Source organism: Brassica napus, chromosome A3 (assembly GCF_020379485.1).
Source record: "Brassica napus cultivar Da-Ae chromosome A3, Da-Ae, whole genome shotgun sequence".
NCBI lineage: Eukaryota > Viridiplantae > Streptophyta > Magnoliopsida > Brassicales > Brassicaceae > Brassica > Brassica napus.
The window spans coordinates 15074363-15097346 of NC_063436.1; the positions used below are offsets into that span (position 1 = coordinate 15074363).

Genomic DNA, 22984 nt, shown 5'->3' on the forward strand with positions numbered 1-22984 from the left:
ATATTTTCAGAGCATGAAATTTCTGATATATCAGATAACATTTTATATTTTAATCACCAAATGCTATTTTGGTTTGATCTCTTAGTAATAACAGTACGAAAGATATATAGTTTTATGTATGAGTTATTATTAGCTGATTTTTCCTTACACATCCATGTGAACAAAATAATGAAGGTGGGTCATTCTCAGTCTTGGTGGCCCTTTACATCTGCATGTGGAGTTTGTCAGAAACACACAGCATATTTTAAGAAATAAATCTATTTATCTAAAAGGATAAGAGAAATTATTATAATGGCAGCATAAAATCAAAATAAATTATTATGAGAGGAAGTGGATTGGTGAACTGGACGAAAGCTTGCATGGTCTGAGATTGGTGGGTCTTACAGGTAATTGTTCAACCATAGATTTTTGTCCTTATTTATTGTTTTTGCCGAGGAACAAAGATAATATTTAAGGATTGAAAATAATTTATATGGAATACTATTGTTTTTTTGAATCTTAAATAATATTATTGTTGATGTAGAGATTTCAATAGTTACCGAGAGAGTGATGCGTAATAATGTATATGGACGTAAAACTGGTAGAGCAAAATGATGAATTGAACTAATGAATCGTAGGTATATGTAGTGAATGATGATCTATGTCAACTTTGAAAAAAAAGGGAAAAGATCTATGTTTTGTGGACATTCCACGAGTATTATCAACAGTTCATTGCTTTCTGGTTATTAACAAATCAGTTTGTTGCTTATGTTTTAAATTCATAGCATAAGATGATGTGAATTATTATATTGCAGGTTAAAGAATATGGCGTATAAAATGAGGTAGATAAGCATTATATATTAAAGTCGTCGTCTGTTAGTTTTTGTTTTCTTTGATTTGAGGGTTTATGTCCCTAGATGTTCTAATCACAGAACCATGTGGGCATATCACGTGCTTTGTTCCACAATGTGCTGTGAAGGTGGGGCTCGTGACATCTTAATCTATTTAATTTATTTTTTCTTTATTTTAAAAAGAAATTTCTTTAGCTCACATGAAAACAAATTTAATTGATTTGACACTGAAAGTACCAAGGAATATACTATTTATTCATGAGTATTAATTAGTTTTGGTTTCAAATATCGTAACAATCAATATCAATCGCGCTACTTCTTCTTCTTTTTCTTTTATTCTTTTGTTGTAAATTTCCAATATTTTTGTTTATAAACGTGTTTTCATGATATTTTAGTTTTTTTTGCCTTAGTAGCAGTTTTTGATTAACAACTGACTACAGCGTAAGATAACAACTTTTCAGTGTGTTACGAACGAGAGAACGTGGATACAAAGTTAAAGAGGAGCCACCAATTTTGGGAATAATCAATTTTGTTCCAAGTTGATATATATCTCCACTATATATGCATACATATGTATCGTGTACTGATGAGAGATTCTTCATTGATGTTAATATGTTAGGTTGTATAAAGTTTTTTTTTTTTTGGTTTGTGGGCTCAGCTCCACTTCTTGGGTTCGATCAATGCAGGGAGAAGAGAAAGAGTTATGATACTATGATTAACATGTGTGTAAAGTTTCATCTATGCATTAAAACAACAACGCAAAAAGACAGTGTTGTCAGAATGTTGAATTGTTAACTAGTTTGGATAAATGAGATAATCAAGTAATTACCTAAGGAAGACTTATATGGCAAATATTATCATAAAATGAACGGTTTTCATCAGTCATATAACATACTTTATTTGCTAAGTAAGCTAGAGTATATGAAATACCAAACATGCTTCACTCCATAAGAAGAAATTATAATCTATAATTTCGTAATCGAAGAAAAATAAATGACATGCTTCACTCTCAATTTTTTTATAGGTAACATTTTAGAACTGTTAATATAGATTAAAATTATAAAAAGTATATTTATCTTTTATATACTTCCTCCCTCCATAAATTGTAATTTTGATTTTTTCACTTTATTTAAAAAATAGAATTACAATATAAAATAATGATATTCGAATTTTACATTAACAACACAAAACTGCTATTTTTACGAAATAAATAAAAATATCAAAACCACTAAATTCGTAAAATAAATAAAATTTTAAATAAAATATTATTTCCCATGTTTCAAATATTACAAATTTTAAAATTTCACACATATTAATTAAATATATTTTATTTTATTTATAAATGCATATTTTGTTATTATTTATTTTATAACTGTAAACTAATAAAAATTAGAAAAATACAATTAATATTTTTAAAGTTTATAATTAGACATTGTCAGTTGATAAGAGTTTTTTACAAAAATATGCATCTCTGTGAGACTGATAAATATTAAATTATTAACTATATATCTAACTACAATTCAACAAATGATAAGATTATATACTACAAAATATAAAAATTCATATAACATAAAATGTTGACAAATAACTAATTTGCAGAATTTTTTTTTTATAAAAAGTCATTTATAATAAACGAAAGAAATATTAATTATAGCAATTTATTGAAAATCAATTTAAAAGATCAGTGTATATCCTTTTACGTTAAGTTTCAAAGTTCAGTTCATTTAGTTCAATTATTGGCACATGATCCCACCCCATCATCACCCACCCAACTAACATTTGTTTAGTTTCAGCATTAATTTATGTAGGGTTTCTCTCCTTTAAATGTTCATGCATGAGTTAACTTTTTATCATATGGGAAAGGAATGAATAGTTCTTTTATCGCTTATCTACAATTATAATTGAAGTTCTTGAGAAATATTTATAAAGAACCTAACGAATCACAATTCTTTTTTTTTTTGTTGGGACAAACCTAACGAATCACAATTCTATGTGAATTTATTAGTACTTGTTTTTGGCTATGCCTTCATATTTGACGACATCATTTGGCGTATAGTCATCAATATATGAATATAATTATTTTTCGTAGTTAAATTTTTTAATAATGTACAAGTTTATATTTCCTATTAGTATTCGTATAAAACGGTGAAATATGTTTTTGAAACTATAGATCTCTTATCATTTAGATAGTCAAGATTCCTTTATTCATCATGATTATAGTATCTATTGTAATTCAATGTCACATGCGACGGATCTGAGATTACGGAAGACAAAATATAATTAAGAAGTTCCAGTATCAGTCCCTTTTTATGGTCATCGCTTATCGATCAGACTTAAACATGACGATGATATATCTTGGTTAACATTAAAAAACAAAAGTGTAAAATTTATTCAATAATTATTGTTAAAGCATTTTTTTATGAAAAAGATGATCACTAACCTATTTTTTGGTAAATTAATTAGTACGACGTAATATCTGATTATCAAAGATCTGATTATCACTTTGATATTCCCCCATGGCATCCATTACGTCGTACTTCGTAACTAAATCTTAGTATTCAAGATACATGTTTTCAGTCGGTATCTGAACCATAAGCTAACTAAAGCTCACAAGTTCATGTACCTTGGACTTGGAGTTTGTTAGATTCTTTGCAGAAAATACATTTTGTTTAACACATGTGAAAAAGGGATTGGAACCTTAATAATATGAAAAAGAAAATGCACAATCACTTTTACATAATGGGCGTACAACTGCCAAAGGTGAGGCATGGAAACCATGCAAGTATCTTTCTCCGCCAAGAAAATGTTTATTTTCTATGTTAATATTCAAAATGAGCCCATTTCAACACTATTATTATTTTTTTATTATTAATTTGCTAGTATCTATAATGTTTGTTTTTTCGTTTGATATAATCACTTGGTGCGACCCATGTTAAATAGCTCATTGTTACAAGTTACAAAAAAAACCTCCCTCTGGTTTTGTTCAAGACAACACTGAACATACGTCAGAACCAAAAAGAAAAACGATATGCTAAAGTTCTAAGAAACATTGGAATCATATCTTCCCCCTTATTCCATGAGATCATCTACTTTGGAATAATTTTAAGGTCATTCATGCAAGAAGATTTATGTGACGAAGCGCAAAATGAAAAGTAAAAGAGAGATTCAAAGCCATGATGCTTTTTTTCTTCTTATGTTCTCATACATGTCGTTATTGCCATATTCCAAAATCAAATAAAATCTTTAAAGAAGTTGACGAATGATGATGATGATGGTACATATATTCTGATGATGATCATCCTTGAAGTCATGGGTTCACACAACTGAAGTTCAGAAGAACCCCACTAGCCTACTAATAAGTAACAAGAGAGAGCTTTGATAAATAGATACATAATAGTCCACAAACCACCAGACTTTCAAAGCCTTTGATACACAATAGAGGCTTCTTTAAACAAAAGCCCAAAACAAGGCCCATAAAGCCCATTATGGATTACTTTTTCTTTTCCACTGTCTCACTGTGCACATCCATTACTCCATCTGTTGCTTCTCTTCCTCCTAGATTTGCAGCCAATCATAGAAGAAGACACTACGAACTACAAAAGAGGTAAAAGACCCAATCCTTTTTGATCTGTCTCATTACGCACATGTCTTTAATGTCTCAATTACAATACTATCTAGATCTCTCTGCTCATCTAAGTATCCGATCTGACTGAAACAAACTTGGAAACATATTCAAATCTTCAGATCTCTCTCGATGGGTAAAGCAAGAGGAGTGAACAACGGTGTTAACCAAAGCTCTCTCGATTACCTCTTTGGTTCCGGCGAGTCTCCTTCCGCCGTTGCGGCAACAATGGGGACCACAACGACGACAACAACCACAACTACCACAGACGGAACCGGAGGGAGACCGGTGACGACCACGACGACCACGGTCACTGAGAATAAGAAGATACCTGCAGGTGTTAGAGGAAGTCCTAATAACTACTTCAGATCAGAAGGCCAAAACTGTGGCAACTTCCTCACGGTAAAAGGATTAGACTTTGTTACATTTTCAGATTGAAACTTTTGATTTAGAAACTGATGAAAATGTGTGTTGTTTGATTGGGTTGGTTTGGATGATGATGAGAGCAGGAGAGGCCGTCTACTAAGGTTCATGCTGCTCCTGGTGGAGGATCTTCTCTTGGCTATCTCTTTGGTGGACCAAGTGCTTCTGCTGATTCTGCAAAGAAATGAAGTTTGCTTTGTTTGGCTTTTTCCGATTTGTAAATCATCAAAAAATGTGTGGCTATATCATCCCTCCATCAATTAAAAACATTGTGTGATTCATTGCGATGGAGGGTAATGTATGAGTTTGATCTGTTCTTGTGTGCTTGTAGACCATCTTAAAACGTTGTGTTTATTTTTCTAAGATTTTCAAGAAATAACAAACAAACAAAATAATCATAATGAAACAAAACAATGCTCAGCAAAAGGCATTGAATCATAGCATTTTCACCACACTCGAATCGGCGGAACACGGCGGCTCTAATGAGTGTGGACTAAATAAAAGCTCAATCCTGGCCGTTGGATTTTCTTATTGGTTTTAACTAACCGTCCGTTGCTAAAACCGTTAATTTTAGTGAACCCGATTCGGTTTCGGTTTAACTTAACCGGAAAAGATAAAATGTTAATTAGGGTTTCTCTTTTCTCTTTCTCTGCTCGGCTGGTGGGAAGAAGTTATAGTTTCGAGTTTTTGTTCATCAGCGCCGCCGAGAGAAGAGCTTCGAGCTAAGCTATGACGACGATTGTTCCCACTTCCGAAGAAGATCCGTTTCTCGCCGTCGTCCGATTTACTTCCCAGCTCGCCTGGGCTGATGCTGGTCCCGAGGTACCATTCTTAGCCATCTCAATTTAAGATCTGATCGTTAACCGATGGATGATAGACTAGAGTAGTTTGTAATCGCTCATGATTCTGATGCATATGACAAATTCAAATTACTCTAATTGAGCTACTCTTATAGGCTGCAGAGCCAGAGATCATCAGGCTATGTAGAGAGGCTGAGGAGTCTATTGTAGCAGGAAAGTGGTTGGAGTTAGCTTCGTTAATGGTTACTTCAGCTGAATTGGTTTCTTCCAAGATCTCTGAGAAAGGTTTGTGTGTTCTCTGTTATAGCACTATGCTCATCATCATCTTATTATTAAGTGTTGTTTGTATCTTTTGATTCAGATCTTGAGTGCACCTACACCATCATTTGCAGCCTTGTCAAGAATGCGAATAGCGCCGAGGATGTTCTTGAAATGGTGAAAGCTATCTCTTCCAAGGTTTTTCAGCAACCGAGTGACAAAGCTTCACTTCGTTTGAAGATGTATGATTCTTAATATGTTACATGTTTTACTTATAGATTACGTAAGTCTCATTGTTTTGGTTATATTTGTCCTTTGTTTAGCCTCTTCAATCTGTATAACCTTGTGGACCACCCGTATGCTCGTTTCCAAGTGTACATGAAAGCTCTAACACTAGCTGTTGAAGGGAAGGTTGCTGAGTACATAGTTCCTTCTTTTGAGAAGATTGATAGCTTCTTGAAAGAGTGGAGCGTTGACACTAAAGATCAGAGGCAGCTCTTCCTTGCTATTGCTAACGTTCTGAGAGAGAACAAAAGGTACTGTAACATAACCTTCTCGGCCTGGTTTTTTCATTTAGGTTAGAACAATATAGCTTCATGATTTTGTCTGTCAATGTTCCAGCTTGGTGAAAGAATCCCTCAAGTTCTTGACGAAGTATCTAGCGACTTTCTCCAATGAGGATGCTCTTGATGAAGCTAAGGAGGAGGCTGTGCGTGCAATTATTGAATTTGTCAAGGCTTCCAGCATCTTCCAGGTATTCGTAAAAGCATGATTTTAATGGGATGTGTAAGGTTCTCCTCGTATATTTCATCAATGATTCTTTGTAATTGCAGTGTGATTTGTTGGACTTGCCAGCCGTAGCACAGTTGGAGAAGGATGCTAAGTATGCACCTGTTTATCAGCTACTTAAGATCTTTCTTACTCAGAGGTTGAATGCTTACATGGAATTCCAAGCTGCAAATGCAGAGTGTCTGCAAACCTATGGTACTAAATTGTAAATCAGTTTACTGCTTTTTCGTAAATACAATGTCCTGAAGAATCCTTCATTTCTATATATGGTGTTTCTTAGGACTTGTCGATGAAGAATGTGTAACGAAGATGAGATTGTTGTCACTGGTGGACTTAGCTTCAGATGAATCTGGCAAAATACCTTACACCTCAATTAAAGACACTCTACAGGTAGTTAACTCAGGAATTCTGAAATATTGGTTATGTTTTTTAGTTGCTTACTGTTTACTGTGTGTTCAGGTGAAGGAAGAGGAGGTTGAACTATGGATCGTTAAGGCAATCACTGCTAAGCTGATCGATTGTAAGATGGATCAGATGAACCAAGTTGTCATTGTCAGGCAAGTTGCATCAGTTGAAACTCTCTTACTTACAAGATAAGTCTATGTATGCATGCATATTCATTGTTTGATAGTATGTTTCATATCTTTCAGCCGATATTCCGAGCGTGAGTTCGGGTCAAAGCAATGGCAGTCACTTCGAACGAAGCTCGCGACATGGCGGGTAAATACGAAAACTTCACATCTTCTTCATAACAAAACATCTCTTGAACCTGATTTTTTTTGTTTTTTTTTTGTTTTTTTTGTTATGTGCTAGGATAACATTGGAAACGTCATAAGCACAATCGAATCGAACAAGGTAACCGAGGAAGGTTCTCAGGCATCATCAGCATCTGCTGCAACAATTCAAGGATTGGGTGTCCGTTGAAAAGCTATCAAGTTTCATCTCTCAAATTCATAACCAACGTTAAAGATCTCGTCTCCTTAAAAGCTTTCCTCTCTGTTTACTTGCTTGCTGAGTTTTTCAATCTTTGAATCTTTTTTTGTCCCTGAACAATGCGGAGACTTTTGATATACATTATTTTTGGCTTAATAACGTTTCTTGCTTTGAGAATACGTATTATTTCCCTACCTTAAGGTTAAACTGGGAGCATACTAGTACTAACTTCCTAATCATTAAGCAGACGAATATTTAGCAAACGTTAACAACTGAATCTAGTGAGCATGCTTAGATCACAAATAGTGTTTTACAAGTTGCGTCATTGGAGACCACTAGTGGCTACAATCTTTGTGATGATTTTCAGTAGACCAATCAGAAAGTAGACCAAAAACTGCATAAGACCATGGACCTTTCCGAAAGCGATAATGGCATATTTTCAGAATGGGCCTGCCTATAAGTTTAAAGCCCACGCATTATATCAGTAACATTTTTGATATTTTGTTTTGTTTGTTTATTTGTTGTTGTACATTAAAATTTTTGTTACAAAATAGATGTCATTTAGAATTCTAATACAAAATTTATTGACTTTGTTTCCTATTTTATTATTTTATTGGTTGAAATATAGTTATGTGTAAATATAATAATGTTTTTATTTAAAATTATAAAATTAAATATTTTTTAATATATATACACAAATCTAAAACAATACTTAGAATGAAATCAAAGAGAGTTTAATGCATGTTTAAATCGAATGGTATGCGTTTCCCTAGCTGAATTTCTTTTTTGTCTTCTTATTCTTCCATTTGGATGTTCCAGCTTTTTATATGCGTAATAATTATACTTTCTTGTTCATGTAAATATTAAACGGATTTAAAACAAGATTTTTCACGATGCATGCAATGATCATATGCAACGTGCATCAATCGAGCAGCCCACGACGTATATATCAAATTTCCAATGATCTAATGGTTCTTTAGATCGTAAACAAGAAAATAACTATACCTATTGATAATATTGTAGTCCGTTAAAGGCTATGGAGTTCTACAAGATAATATAAAGAATTAGTGAACAGTTATTATCCGTGTATAGCATATAGCAACTTGGCTAAACCCTCAAAAGAATGTCAAACTTAAAAGATAATTTAAGGTATGTAGCTTTCCACATGCAAATGTTCCTTCGTTTCATCGTAAAGTAGAATACAGTTTTAAATTAATTAATCTTTTCGTATGAAGAAGCAAGCCTATGTTTGCATGCTAAATTGCTAATTGACACCTTTATTGATGTTACACTCCGGTCAAAAAGTATTAACTATTGTTCGGTTTTGTATCCACCATCTTTTAATTCGCTCGCACACACGACTGTTTCTGTTTGTTAAAAACGCACACACAATAGTGGATGCATTTATGTTAATGTAACTAAATCAAACAAGAAAAGTTATAAACCAAAATTAATTGAAAGCTAAAATATCTCTACTACAATAGTGGATGCATTTATGTTAATGTAACTAAATCAAACAATAAAAGTTATAAACCAAAATTAATTGAAAGCTAAAATATCTCTACTATAGTGTTAGCTAAACGCCTGCCTAAACCTAGTATATATTTTCAACTTTCCAATTACTCGAAACTTTTAAACTGATATAGGTACAAAAGACATTAATGATGACAAACACTCAAAATAACACTAGTTTAACTTAAACCAAAACAAAATTATGTGCTTATCGCAATTATATAAAAAAAAAATTAAATCATCAAATCTATCAATATTGTTTTTCTTTTTGCCAAAATATCTAGTGTCATTGTAATTTATAAATTAATTTGAGTTTGAATATTTGTAATTTGAATCAGAATAATCTATTCTCAAACGTTGAAATCTTAAAAATAACAGATAAATCTAAAGTTTTGTATATACTAAATTATCAACTGATAATTAATACTCCATATTTTGAATAATAAGTATATTCCTGTCAAGTATCTGTTAAAAAGATTCACATTTAATTTTCTGGAGATTAATACCTTAGATATATGGGCTATTTGGGTGGAAATACACAAACGGAAAGATAATTAGGTTTCCATGCAAAAAAAATAATAATTAGCTATATGGACAAATTAATTAACTCGAAGTTACCTTGTTGTCCTCTCCACACTTTCCCTCTCTGCTTCATCCTCCTCCTCCTCCTCCTGGCGTCAACACCGTGACTGAGAATGAGCTCTGATCTCTACTCGAGTTCCGCAAACGCATCTGCGACGAGGCCTCCAACCAACGCATATCTCATGCTCTGCTACGAGCAGCCTCACCGACCCCTCCACTTGCCCCGAGAACTGGCCCGATATCTCCTGCGACCCGGAAACGGTTCAATCATCACCATTAATCTCGACCGGCTCGGTTTATCAGGAGAACTCAAATTCAGCACACTAACCGGTCTCACTTCCCTCCGCAACCTCACTCTCTCCGGAAACAACTTCTTGGGTCGGGTCGTGCCTTCCCTCGGAGCCATCTCGTCTCTCCAGAGACTATATCTGTCGGATCACTACAAGAAAAAGACCTATAACCCGAGGACCACAATCCTCACATTAACATAATCGTCAGAGCTTTGTTGGTACTTTCCGATATCAAAATCCTGATGAAATTAATTATTACAAAGTCGTCGTTTGTTTCAGACGAGATTCCGGGAATCTGTTGGTCGGCAACAGTAACACCGGAAAATAGATAGAACAAGTCATCGGAGAAAAATAAATATGATTAGAAAAAAAACCAAAATTAACAGAAACAACAAAAACGTTCTGATTTTATAGCGCTTTGACTAATATAGTGAAAGTATTTGAACATAATGGAAACAAAAAGTGAAGATATTGCTTCTGTAAAGATCAATTTTATTGAATGATGTGAACCCATAACACTCTGTTTTGGATATACAGAAACAGAGTATGGGAAAATGAGCTGAACCGGCTTGGTATTCTGGTGGTTTTACTTTCTTAGACTCTTTCCGTGAATCTCCACCGTACGATTTGACACTTCCACTGTTCGATTTATCTAAAGCACGATCAATTAATCCACCAGGAAAATAACATGAGAAGGACATGCGATGATATCAGGACATAAACATCCCAGAAATGATCTAGAAAGCCCATGGATGGAGCAAAGCCTAATTATTCAAGAATCTGAAATTTGTGGATGCAAGTTATTAATTAGATATCTATGTAATAGGGGTACTTGTGGAATATATGAAAAGGGAAACAGTGGTATGTTAAACACCTAAATAATTTTATTTCCTTGGGTATGGAGTGCAATTGCCCTAGATATATTCTCTACTATAGATGATATTGTGATAACACACGGTAATTAATTAATTAATTAAAGAATGAGATATTTCTACAACCAATAAAGACAAATACCATAGAAAACGGACATCAATAGACAAAATAGAAAAGACTTTTGACATTGAACGAGTCTTCATCAACCACGTGTCAACTCTCACACAAATACCTCGCACGTGCCGGATCTGTTATAAAAATCAAAGCGAAGCTCTTCTCTTCGAGCCCATCTCAGTTTTTCAAACCTCTCTCTCTCTTTCTCCTTCTCCAACTCTCAATCATGGTTGAACCGGCGAATACCGTTGGAATCCCACTGAACCACGCCGCGCTGCTGAGAGATGAGCTCGACATCGTGATCCCGACGATCCGCAACCTCGATTTCCTCGAGATGTGGAGGCCTTTTCTCCAGCCTTACCATCTCATCATCGTCCAGGACGGAGATCCTTCCAAAACCATTGCTGTTCCCGAAGGGTTCGATTACGAGCTCTACAACAGGAACGACATTAACCGTATCCTCGGTCCCAAAGCTTCGTGCATCTCCTTCAAGGACTCTGCTTGTCGCTGCTTCGGTTACATGGTCTCTAAGAAGAAGTACATCTTCACCATTGACGACGATTGCTTCGTAAGTTTCCCACAATTCTCAAAGTTTGCTCCTTTTTTTTTCGCTCTGTTTTTTTTGTTGTCTGAATCTATTTAGATCTGCTTTTATGTTGTGTTTTTGTGTCTTTGCGAGATCTTGTTACAGTGTCGGTTGATTTTAACAGATCTCAAACTGTTGACATAACACAGATCTATGTACTCATTAGCTTGAATTGTTCTCGATCTGCTTTTTTTATTTAGAATTGCGATTGTTTAGTTTGTGAGCGTTGATTGTAATAGTTCATGATCTCTTCTGTTTAGGTAATTTTAGTGATGACATTGTTGTTCGGACCAATCTGTCTAAGATTCCTGCATGTCATTGTCCGAAAAGTCTAAACTTTTAATTCCCCTGTTTTAAGGAATTGTGGGGGCTTGTCCAAGGATTTGAATTTGATTGTAATGATCTCTCATGTTTAGGTAGTTTTTAGTTATGATGACATTGTTGTCTGGACCAATCTATCTAATGTCATAACAGTTAGCTTCTCAAGATTCTTGCATGTCATTGTCTGTCACACGTTTTTTTTTAATTACAAAGGCAAAGAAAAATCCAAACTTTTAATTCCTCTGTTTAAGGATTTGTGAGGGGGGGCTTGTCCAAGAATTTGAGTTTGCAGTTACGTCATGATTGTAGCATGGATGTTACTTTCACGATGTGTTGGTTTGATCACGTGTAACGTGTTGTTCATCATGTTTTTTATTTTATTTCTGGCTTGAGATAGATTTGAATAATACTTTTTTATTTATTTATGTATTCATTTGTTTTGTTGTCATGTGTTGTAGGTTGCCAAGGATCCATCTGGAAAAGCAGTGAACGCTCTCGAGCAACACATCAAGAACCTTCTCTGCCCATCCTCTCCACTTTTCTTCAACACCTTGTACGACCCATACCGTGAAGGTGCTGACTTCGTCCGTGGATACCCTTTCAGTCTCCGTGAGGGTGTTTCCACTGCTGTGTCTCACGGTCTCTGGCTCAACATCCCTGATTACGATGCTCCAACTCAACTCGTGAAGCCTAAGGAAAGGAACACAAGGTAGTTATTTAACATCTTTTCTTTTCTACATTTTAGATATTTTAATTAGCTAACAATATGCTTAAATGGGATTTTGTGAAGGTATGTGGATGCTGTCATGACCATCCCAAAGGGAACACTTTTCCCAATGTGTGGAATGAACTTGGCCTTTGACCGTGAGCTCATTGGTCCAGCTATGTACTTTGGTCTCATGGGTGATGGTCAGCCTATTGGTCGCTACGACGATATGTGGGCTGGATGGTGTGTCAAGGTACTTTACTTTCCCTTTCTCCTACATAGTTTTTGGACTATATTTGAATGCTTACCGGTTTCTTATGGGTCTGTTCTTTAGGTGATCTGTGATCATTTGGGATTGGGAGTGAAGACGGGTCTTCCCTACATCTACCACAGCAAGGCGAGCAACCCATTTGTGAACCTGAAGAAGGAGTACAAGGGAATTTTCTGGCAGGAGGATATCATTCCTTTCTTCCAGAGTGCAAAGCTCTCCAAAGAAGCTGTGACGGTTCAACAATGCTACATTGAGCTGTCCAAGATGGTGAAGGAGAAGCTTAGCGCCATTGATCCTTACTTTGACAAGCTTGCTGATGCTATGGTCACCTGGATTGAAGCTTGGGATGAGCTTAACCCGGCCACTAAAGCTTGAGCAGTTTAAACACCACCACTGCAGTTTTGGTTATTAGCTTAACCTATCATCTATCTTCCTTCCTTCCTTCCCCGTTTTGTTTTTTTTTTCTCGTTTCCTGGCGATTATTCAGTTGGTTTTTAAGTCGCCGGAGTTTATTTAAATAGTGATGGTGTAGTTCTATTTAAGATGGAGACAGTCTATACTCTGAGCTTTTTGTGTTTTGTTTCAATAATAAAATCATCTTTGATGCTATATAGCTTTGTTATCTTTACTTCCTGGTTTGTTGCATGTTAGTTTGGTAGCCAAACAAAGCCTTAAATGATGTTTGACTGAGTTGAGCCCACTTGTAAAAGAGATGATGAACAAGGTAACCATTTCGTGTCAGCATATGATTTTTTATTTGGGCCTACGTCGCTTGAGTTGTTCAAAATGTGAAATTCTTCTAGTGGGGTTGGGCTTCTAGTTGTCCATGTGATTAGTGAAATTGAAAGATCTAGTCTTGGAATTACTGGTCTGTTAATAAAAAAGATTACTGGTCTACTCTTCAGTCATGCTGCCAACTTTTATTATAGCCAAGATTTAATGATTTTGTCCAATGAATAAAAGCTCAAGACCACTAGAACATTTTTTACTTTATTACCATTTTCTTCTTTTCATGTTACTCATCAGTCTGAAATGGTTTAGGAGCGGTGATCATGAGGCGCATCGATTAAGGTTGATTTACTGGAACCAGACGAATATGTCGATCTAATGCGTAAGGATTATACTGGACAACCAAAAACATAAAAAAAAAACCTCTCATTAACTTTGGAAGATAAATGAACAAAAAGTTAGACACCTTAGGTTTATATACAACAGAAGTTCCCTATAACAAAGGAATTAAGATATATTCCCTTATGAATATATGCAGATCATAATCGTATCTCTAACACCCTATGTAAGTTAATGTAAGTTCTTTAAATGCTTACTAGATATTAACCCGGTAAATGATATAAATATATGTTGAAATTTGTTTGATGATATTGTACCAATCATTTATTTTGTTTTATCTAAAAATTTAATTTGATAATTTAAAAAGAATTAGGCTATACTATTTAATTTCAAATTAGTTACTGAAATATATAAAATATAATCTATATTAAATATGATAAACAGTCAAATGATAATTACCTAATGACAATATATTTATCTTTTCTTAGAAATGTTATTGTTTAGATGTATATTTTTTTGTTAAGAAAATATTATATATAAGTAATTTTAGGATGTTTAATTAAATTTCTAATGAATGGTTTAACATAAACTTGTGTATGGTAGATAAAAAATAGGACTCTATTTTAATAGAGTAGATATCGTGTTTATGTAAGTTTGTTTCTTGGTGTAAAATGTTTATGTAAGTTCTTTAAATGTTTGTCAGGTTTCAGGTTTGTTTATTCGTATTGCTTCAGTTGAATATGCAAGAAGAAAAGGTTGTAAGTACTGAGTTGGCATGCAGTGTTTTATGTTATTTTGGAGGGCCGTTTCAAATTAATTTTAAGCCATGTTCAAAAAAAAATATTAATCGTACATTTTATCATGTAATTTTAAAATTTAATAACTTTGTCTGATTTTTTAAATTAAAAGTTCTAAATTTAGCATAATATTTAAAAATTTTAAGTTTCTTACCATAATTTATCTATATATTTTGAAAAATCCTTAAATTTCTTTTTTATATATTTCAGGACCATGTTCGACCGCTCCACTTACGCGTGCTGTGTGTTGTTAGAATATCTTGAATAGTGATGACATGAACGCGTAAGAGATACTAAAGCTAGTTTAACTACTGCTTTCTGGAAATTAAACCTTAGAGCCAAAAAAATCTTATTTTCAAGTGGCATCCACACCCACAACAAAGCCACAAGGATTGAATCGGAGGACCCGCCCTCGTGTCTCAAAAAGAATATATCAAATTCGACGTAAGTATGTTAACATTATAGTATACTTTTTCGTACAAGTTTAGTTAAATCTAGTACAAACTAAGCATTATCAGCAAACCCACGGTTAAAAAGATTTTTGGAACTACAAAAGGAGATACTTTATTTAGAAACCCTAAGCACTAAACACAGATTTATTATTAACTTAAACTCTAGTGTCACTTTTGGGCACTTAAACTCATGAAAACTTCCCCATGCCATATGCCTTCTTGATTTCTTCAAGATAAATCTTTGTCTTTTTAGTTTACACTCCATGTGGGTACCGACTTTCTTGATTTACTATTTTAAGTTCTTTTGGTTTCGATTCTCCCATTAGAAATAGGGATGCTCTCTATAAAATTACAATATTTCATTCTTATACAAAATGCTCTTTTTCATAATAAAAGAAGTTAATTTGATCGTTTTGCCATAGAGAATTGTTTGATCGGTTTGTTATGTACTATAACTTATATATATATATATATATCCTATCTGAATAAAAGTATCATGATCTAAAATCTAAATGGTTTTATCCAGATTGCTTATTTGTAAGAGATGGCAAAACCAATTGTTGACTATCTTTATTTTTCTGCTTTACTTTTTTCTTAGTTTGTTTGACCAATTTATGAATGTTATTGCTGCCATAAATGATTTTATTTAAAGGCAATTCTCCTAAATAGACAATTTTTAAGTTTTGGTCACAAAAATAGACAATAAAAAGAAAAATGACTAAAATATTTCATTTAATAGGTAAAATGACATTAATATCCTATATCAAAAAAATTTAAAAATATAATTTTTTTAATAGTTTTAGATTATATGTTTTCAAATTCGATTTTTTCTATAAAATTTTTTTTTTCGAATTTTTTTTTGTCAAATTTTCTTTTTGTAATTTGCAAATACTTTTTGAAACTATTTTTAAAATTTTTATTTTTAAATTTTTAATATTTATTTTTTATTTTATAAAATTTTAAACTTCAATCCTAAATTCCCACCTCTTAACTCTAAACTTAAAAGTTTAGATTAGTTAAATCTAGGGATATAAATGTATATTTACATCTTTAATGAAATATTTTGGTCATTTTATTCCTTCTGATCTATTTTTGTGACCAAAACTTTTTTAGTATTATATTATCCTAGAGTATTTCTCTTTATTTAATTTTATATTATTTCACGCTGGCATAAACAATTACCGATGATAAGTTGCTTTTTGTCTTGCCTATGGAATTGTCGGAAAAACCTAGCTTCCACCTTTTTCTGATTTCAGAAAATCCTACACATAAGTATGTATACATAACCCTTATATATATAAATGAGCTTCACTCACAACAACTAAAATACTTAACGCTTCGTTAATTTTGACAAAGGCAAACGAGATGAAGAACACAAACGCAAAGTTAATCACACTTGTTCTAGGGTTTCTCGTCCTCATGATGATGATGATGAATTTTCCTCATGCGCTTCAAGGTTTGTATGACAAAGCACCTTAGTTTTCTCCTCTTATTATATCTTCTTTCCTCATGTGTATTATGTGTGTATGTGTGTCGTCTCTACATATATCTTTAGGTCCCTTCCATCCTCCTTATGACGATAATGATCTATATATCTATCGGTGTATGTGTGTGTACTGTTGTTGCCTTTGGTGTTGTCTACATCCATGTGTTTGTCATGTCGACAAACATAAACGTATGAAGGTGTAAACATGTGAAGCTGATGTTTTCTTTGAGAACTTACAGGAGGAAACATAGATGTAGCTGGATCCAAATACGAAGACTATGGTCTTATCCGAAGCGGAAGTGAGCCTCTCTTGATGGGACGAAAGGTACACAAGTTAAAATTTGAATCTAAGCCTTGATTTAATGTTAACTAATATATATCTTCTCTTATATATTCGCATTTTTTCTTATATACATATATATAATCGTTTTTGTTGTATACATGTTTTGTGGCAGTTAAAAGGTCTAAAGCCTATGGAGTCTGGAACAAAGAAAAGATCAACAAAAGCCTCGAGAGATTCAACAAAAGAAATTGATAATCTAATGAGAAGCGACTATCCGTCACGTATGAAAGGAAGGAAGAGGACTCCAATACATAATTGATAGCATATGGTCGTTAAATAGTTTAAGAAACGTGATTCACAAAAAAAAAAAAAAAGAAACGTAGAAGTTCACTATATTAGAAGAAATGTTAATCAGGGCTATATATAAAACATATGTTTAGATTTTTTCTTATTTTTTGTTTTTGTTTTTTATTCTTCAAACAATGTTTTCTTAATTTAGACTCATATATTAGAAACTGTAACGTTCATTTAATTTTGTACAATGCATAATGACCTCTACGATTCATCTCTTTACCAAGTGGATCAAGCTCTTGTTTGCTTATGATAACGAAAATCAACGAAACCTCAGAGAATATTTTGTACGTCAAATCCTTTGGATTCCCTCAAAACACTGAGTCGATATCAATAGCTATTTTTTAAGGCAAGAAGACTGGTTTTAGACGTGTGTATCTTAAGCTTGTTCTTGAATCATGACTTGTGTCTATAGGCAGTCCAATATCAGTCTTCCAACGGCTATGTCGATTTCTGAATAGAAAGTGATTGATGAGACATGAAGAAGATACACGACAAAAGCCTCCATCGGGGACCAAATGATAAGCATATTCGAATTCTATAACAAGGAGTTTTATTTTATATTATATTTGGTGGCAATCTATTTATACAAGCCACATTTAAAGACTCAATGGTTGCAAATAAAGTTATAAAAATTGTTAACTCCATTATTCACCTATCTATGTCTCATTGTCTTGCATCACCCTGCCAAGCCTAATTTCCATCCACAAAGACGACATGATGGATCAGGCGGTATTTTCTAGTGAATGTCCATTATTGTCATGTAACAACTGAAATAAAATACATAGAAAACAAATTATAAAATATCAGAACTCCTAGAAAACCTAAAATAAAATATTAAAAATATGAAAACATATTTGTAATACAAACAATTAAGTAATAAATTAAACATGACTTCTAAATTGATTTAAAAACCATAATATTTAGAAAATAATTTTTTTTTAAATTGGCCCTTAAACTCAATTCATTAATAGAATTTATACAACTAGATTGTTAAAATTAATGTGAGTATATCACATAAAAGATACTTTTAAATAAGGAAAAATTTCATAACAATACATCAACTAGATTTTGTTAAGCGTTCAATACTATTTTCTTTTTTTGCTATTTCATTTAATATTTTAATTAATTATTTTATTCATTTTAGTACACTAAATTTTAAGATTATGTTCAAAAATATCTAATTTATTTTTATGTTTTAGGAATAAAAGAAACTAAACTGTGGATAACCTTAAACTTTTTAATTTTAGTTTTATTTATAATATCAAATTTAGTTTGTTTTCTTAAACTTAAATCTAATTCATACTTTTTACTTTTAATGAATAGAACAAACACAACAACAATAAAATAAAATAACATGATTTTCATACACTATTATCAAAACCCAAAACTACTTACAATATTTATTAGGTCTGAAAATAATAATTTAAAATTATTAGATTATATTTCTATATTTTAATTGTGTTTTTTAGTTTAATTATGAGGAAGTTTTGATTTAGTGGTCAAATGATGATTTATTTATGTTCTATAAGTTGTATTTTCTTAAACACAATTTAAAATCAACTCGATTGAATTGAACTCAAACCAAACCGAATACAAACCACATCAAACTATTCTAGCTGACTTCAACTAAATATTCATAAAACCAAAAAACCAAACTGAACTATATATCTCATATTTGATGTGCCAATCTAATTTTATTCTTACGGTTCAATGTAAATTAATTCAAATATAAAGAAAATGAAATATAAAATTTATTTATTTTCTAAAATAATTATAAATAATAATTATAATAATGTGTAACATAATTATACACTGCCTTTTTAAAATTTTATTCTCCAGCTACCAGAACTGCAAGACCATGGATGATGATGATGCCAAAGGATAGATTTGCAAACATTACAATGAACGCTCCAACCTATCTTCTCATCCAAGGAAGCTCTTCAGAAATCCCTGTACACCAAAGAACCCTAACTGAGATTGATATACAGTCCCCGTAGATAACTCCATTATTCACTCATCCATGTGCTGCATCACCCTGCCAAATTTAATGTAGGAAAATGGTGGTGGCTCTGATCATTTGGTTTCATCTAGTGAATTGCCATTTTCATTCTCATGTAACAGCTGAAGACATTCGTATGGATTTGCATAGAAGTAATCTTCTTCTTTCGGTTTATTCGGAATCACAAGCCGCTTCTTGGGACCTCCCATTCTTGTAGCGTGAAAGCTCTTCACCGTGGTGGAAAACACTTCCCAGCTCAACATTCCTTGGTAGTATTCATCTATTAGATTAACCAAGAACTTCCTGTTTAGCTCAATCGTTTTCTTGAACCCCAAGAACCTGTATGTTGATTAAGTTCATTAGCCACTGATGAAAAGAAACATTACATTTTCTTTTTAGCAATGATAATGATTCACCTGCGATGACCTTCCACGACTTTAGCCATGTTTCCATAATAAGTAGGAACGAATATATCACTTTCGAGAGAGATGAGGTAATCAAGAGCAGCCATTTGAGATGAATGGTTCTGACAGAAACTCAAATCAGAGGAATCAAGCAGAGTTTCTTTCCTCACCTGTTTTCATCATCAAAGATCATCATCAGTTAGTGACACTATGAGTGAATCTTTCAGACAATAAGCTCTTGTTTTTTTTAGCTACTAACCACATTGGGAAAGACATCTGTTAAAGCCTTTAACCTCCTTTTACCACCGTAAATCTCTCCAGCAGCTATGTAAATCTGAACATTACGGTCAATGCCTAAGGCAGATAGTGTAAGAGCTGTTTCTTCAGGAGTCAATGGGCAAAGACCTTCTTTCCTCTTCAACTCTGAGTTTATTACTTTCTCCTTCCACCATGGATAAGCATATCTAACCAATGAAAAACATAATGATAAATAAACATCAATATCATAACAAACTTTTAACACTAAAGATGAAATGTTGTTTTGTTTAAACCTCATTCTTGTGAGCTCTTCCTCTTCGTAGCGGTTGCAACCATGAGAGCAGCCAGAGAATGCCAACATATCCATTTCGTATCTGAGATGCAGAACCAGAAAGGGACCTTTCTCCCTCAGAATCTTGACTACTCTTCTACCTAGTTCCTCAATCTTTGGAGTAAACCTGAGCCCGTTGAAGTTTACTCTGCATCTCAGCTTCTGAACCTCAACAGGAAGTTCGTTATTCACAAGTCGAGTATCGGTCTTGTTCAAATGTAAGACCTTATGCTTCTTCACCAAGGGAAGAATCTGTTTTCAAGAAAAGCTATGAGAAACCATTCAAGTATAATGGAGACTATGGAGTAACAACCGAGAGAGAAGAACCTGGTCTTGGTAGTAGGACATGTTGGACCAGCTGATAGGAGGCATGGTGTGGTACACACCGAGCTCGACCCTTCTCTTAAGCCTTGGAGGAACCTCTTTGAGTATACGAACCTCATCTCTCAAAGAAGTTATGAAGTGATCCACGTCGAATATGTCTTTGAACTCACTGCTCACATAAGAACACCCATCAACAACTTTCAAGAGAAGTAAAAGAAGCTCTGACTGAGTGAGATGGATGGGGACTAATAATAATAATAATAATAATACCTAGGATCATTCCAAAAAGAGGTCTTGTCAAGCTCTGGGACAATAAGTGTGACATTCATGTATCTTGCAATAGTCACCATATCACATATCTGAAGATACAAAAAAAAAAACAGAATCCTAAGTCTTATGGTAAGGATTATTTGACAAGGCAAAAAGATTGGTTATGATGTTTTTACCGCAGCTCGCATTTGGTTGAGTCCTCCATTGCAAGAAACCATAAGATAGCCATTGTTCTGATATATCCCTAAGTTAAAACAAAGAGCACAAAAGTGAATTAAAAAAATCTAAAACATTCCTGAGACTGAAGTTTCAGCTTACTTTTAGGAGGGAGGGCTATTTTCATGGGAAGCGAAGCCATTTCTTGTGCAGCAGCCATTGGGAAGTCATGTCCGTGATTGAAACAAGAAGGCCAACCCTTCAACAACCTTGGACCCCACATCTCACCCAAAGCCACCAAATGAACGAAACAACTCCATAGCAAGAGTATGGTCATAGCACGAATCATCCAAAGGCTCATACGAGACCTTGAAACAAGGGAGTTCTTGAACTTGCTGTCTCCTAGAAACTTAACCTTCATCTCCCAGAGCTTCTTGTGGTAAATAGACTTCTCTGCTTTACACATTTCTATAATGCACTATAACTTCCTCACTGGTGGAATTTCATCAAACAGATTCTAATTCAAAGACTAATCGGAACTTATTACACTCTCACTATGAGCTTACAAGCAAGAACCCAGATCTCAATTTCGATTGTAGAGCTGGAAGCTAGCTCTCCAAGTTACGAGGAAGCTCTGTAATGGCGATCTTTGGAGCTCAAAAGTAAGTAAGCAGCAATCAAAAGGTGGAGACTTTTGAGTTGGGTGGAGAGAGAATGCGACGAGATAGTTTCTTCGAGCAGATCCGGTCGGTGATCACCAAAGAACAGGGAAACTGAATCGAAGCTCGTCAGAGAGATTCGGAAGAAAGAAGAATAAGAAGAAGATTAGGACAAGAATGTGCGAAAAGATGAACACTTTCTCTATAACAAATGAACTGTCTTTTTTTTTGTCGGTTGTCCTTTTTTTTTTTTTTTGGTTTGTGACCGTTTTGTTAACCTGTTCTGTGATAGACAGTTGCATCCATTGTTATATAGCTTCATCACAAAGATATACTCCATATACTATAAATTAAAAGGAATAAAATAAAATGAAAAATCTTCAAATAATCTTTCTCCTTTTTCTTGCTAATAAATTGCATAGTTTCAATTAATTTAATTAAGTAGATTATGTATAAAACGATAAAATGCTAAAAAACATTTTGAAAAAGGGCTGATAAAATACTACATTGACTTGATATTTCTCTTAGAAGTTTTTATTTTATATTGTAAAATTGGTGCAAGTAAATTCGGTCAAGCGTGAATCTTCGTATGATGGTTTAGATGATGTAGTTAGCTAGATCCTCATTAAACATATAGTATTGTCGGTTGTCGAATCGTCTATGTAATTTTTCTCGTAATTGTAATATAATAATAAATCAGTATTAAAAAAATTAATTCATCAGAAACTTCATGTTATGCTAACACGTAAAATGTTACTCGATGTTTATGTGGTAAAATTTTTTTTTGTAAAATTTGTTTCTCCTCTAATTGTAATTTTGCATGAATACATGGAAAAACAAATGAATAGATTTTAATAACCAGTCTAGTAATTTCAACCATGCTACGATCTTTTACCAAAAAAAAAAAAAACCATGCTACGATGTTAATTCAACTTTACGTGAATACACTGATACGTAAGTGTATGCCGTAATAAAACGGTATCTCTTAATTTTAAAAGTAAATAGCCAATAACGATGTTACGTACCAACCTTTCTGGTTCTTACATACAAGTTACATATGGTTGAAACGAGTCAACCTTTGAAGTTTGTTTGGCCAAATCATTAATCAATTATATTTTAATCACCAAATTCATTATTTGTATTTATTAGGGTCCAGTAACAGACTTTCTAAACCACATCATCAGGTCTTTTTGTCTCCACCCAACTCCTTCATTAACTAAAATCAATGTAGTA

General features: G+C 33.4%; 5 protein-coding genes across 5 annotated transcripts; 4 read left to right on the forward strand and 1 right to left on the reverse strand.

The window, feature by feature from the left end:
- The first annotated feature begins 4177 nt into the window (after nt 1-4177).
- On the forward strand, nt 4178-5240 carry LOC106443856 (protein SPIRAL1-like 3). The gene is made up of 3 exons (XM_013885409.3): nt 4178-4434; nt 4575-4854; nt 4962-5240. Exons 1-3 carry the CDS (start codon nt 4316-4318, stop codon nt 5061-5063), a joined length of 501 nt encoding a protein of 166 aa, XP_013740863.2. The 5' UTR covers nt 4178-4315; the 3' UTR covers nt 5064-5240.
- Nucleotides 5241-5466: 226 nt separating this feature from the next.
- On the forward strand, nt 5467-7834 carry LOC106438921 (eukaryotic translation initiation factor 3 subunit M-like). The gene is made up of 10 exons (XM_013880219.3): nt 5467-5697; nt 5831-5960; nt 6037-6175; nt 6257-6469; nt 6555-6687; nt 6767-6917; nt 7003-7112; nt 7182-7279; nt 7373-7442; nt 7536-7834. Exons 1-10 carry the CDS (start codon nt 5605-5607, stop codon nt 7644-7646), a joined length of 1248 nt encoding a protein of 415 aa, XP_013735673.2. The 5' UTR covers nt 5467-5604; the 3' UTR covers nt 7647-7834.
- A 3345-nt stretch (nt 7835-11179) lies between these two features.
- LOC111214107 (UDP-arabinopyranose mutase 1) lies at nt 11180-13519 on the forward strand. Its single transcript, XM_022716232.2, has 4 exons — nt 11180-11594; nt 12392-12642; nt 12724-12892; nt 12974-13519. Exons 1-4 carry the CDS (start codon nt 11253-11255, stop codon nt 13283-13285), a joined length of 1074 nt encoding a protein of 357 aa, XP_022571953.2. The 5' UTR covers nt 11180-11252; the 3' UTR covers nt 13286-13519.
- A 3073-nt stretch (nt 13520-16592) lies between these two features.
- LOC125606959 (protein GOLVEN 9) lies at nt 16593-17491 on the forward strand. Its single transcript, XM_048776199.1, has 3 exons — nt 16593-16683; nt 16965-17038; nt 17169-17491. Exons 1-3 carry the CDS (start codon nt 16593-16595, stop codon nt 17313-17315), a joined length of 312 nt encoding a protein of 103 aa, XP_048632156.1. The 3' UTR covers nt 17316-17491.
- A 1597-nt stretch (nt 17492-19088) lies between these two features.
- On the reverse strand, nt 19089-22035 carry LOC125606960 (rhamnogalacturonan I rhamnosyltransferase 1). Its single transcript, XM_048776200.1, has 8 exons — nt 21255-22035; nt 21113-21180; nt 20937-21025; nt 20670-20835; nt 20305-20594; nt 20013-20217; nt 19766-19923; nt 19089-19688 (listed from the first exon to the last, which is right to left on the reverse strand). The coding sequence occupies exons 1-8, from the start codon at nt 21556-21558 to the stop codon at nt 19424-19426; spliced, it is 1545 nt and encodes a 514-aa protein (XP_048632157.1). The 5' UTR covers nt 21559-22035; the 3' UTR covers nt 19089-19423.
- Between the last annotated feature and the right edge of the window lie 949 nt (nt 22036-22984).

Excerpts from the sequence above, each read along its gene's own strand:
- LOC111214107 (XM_022716232.2), top strand. The coding sequence starts at position 11,253 with ATGGTTGAACCGGCGAATACCGTTGGAATCCCACTGAACCACGCCGCG. Across the intron at positions 11,595-12,391 it reads CCATTGACGACGATTGCTTC|GTTGCCAAGGATCCATCTGG; the intron begins GTAAGTTTCCCA and ends CATGTGTTGTAG. Across the intron at positions 12,643-12,723 it reads CCTAAGGAAAGGAACACAAG|GTATGTGGATGCTGTCATGA; the intron begins GTAGTTATTTAA and ends GATTTTGTGAAG.
- LOC106438921 (XM_013880219.3), top strand. The coding sequence starts at position 5,605 with ATGACGACGATTGTTCCCACTTCCGAAGAAGATCCGTTTCTCGCCGTC. Across the intron at positions 6,918-7,002 it reads AGAGTGTCTGCAAACCTATG|GACTTGTCGATGAAGAATGT; the intron begins GTACTAAATTGT and ends GGTGTTTCTTAG. Across the intron at positions 7,113-7,181 it reads CAATTAAAGACACTCTACAG|GTGAAGGAAGAGGAGGTTGA; the intron begins GTAGTTAACTCA and ends CTGTGTGTTCAG.
- LOC106443856 (XM_013885409.3), top strand. The coding sequence starts at position 4,316 with ATGGATTACTTTTTCTTTTCCACTGTCTCACTGTGCACATCCATTACT. Across the intron at positions 4,435-4,574 it reads CACTACGAACTACAAAAGAG|ATCTCTCTCGATGGGTAAAG; the intron begins GTAAAAGACCCA and ends TCAAATCTTCAG. Across the intron at positions 4,855-4,961 it reads ACTGTGGCAACTTCCTCACG|GAGAGGCCGTCTACTAAGGT; the intron begins GTAAAAGGATTA and ends TGATGAGAGCAG.
- LOC125606960 (XM_048776200.1), bottom strand. The coding sequence starts at position 21,558 with ATGTGTAAAGCAGAGAAGTCTATTTACCACAAGAAGCTCTGGGAGATG. Across the intron at positions 21,026-21,112 it reads TCAACCAAATGCGAGCTGCG|ATATGTGATATGGTGACTAT; the intron begins GTAAAAACATCA and ends TTGTATCTTCAG. Across the intron at positions 20,836-20,936 it reads TCTTTTTGGAATGATCCTAG|TGAGTTCAAAGACATATTCG; the intron begins GTATTATTATTA and ends TTATGTGAGCAG.
- LOC125606959 (XM_048776199.1), top strand. The coding sequence starts at position 16,593 with ATGAAGAACACAAACGCAAAGTTAATCACACTTGTTCTAGGGTTTCTC. Across the intron at positions 16,684-16,964 it reads TTTTCCTCATGCGCTTCAAG|ATGTAGCTGGATCCAAATAC; the intron begins GTTTGTATGACA and ends GAGGAAACATAG. Across the intron at positions 17,039-17,168 it reads CTCTCTTGATGGGACGAAAG|TTAAAAGGTCTAAAGCCTAT; the intron begins GTACACAAGTTA and ends GTTTTGTGGCAG.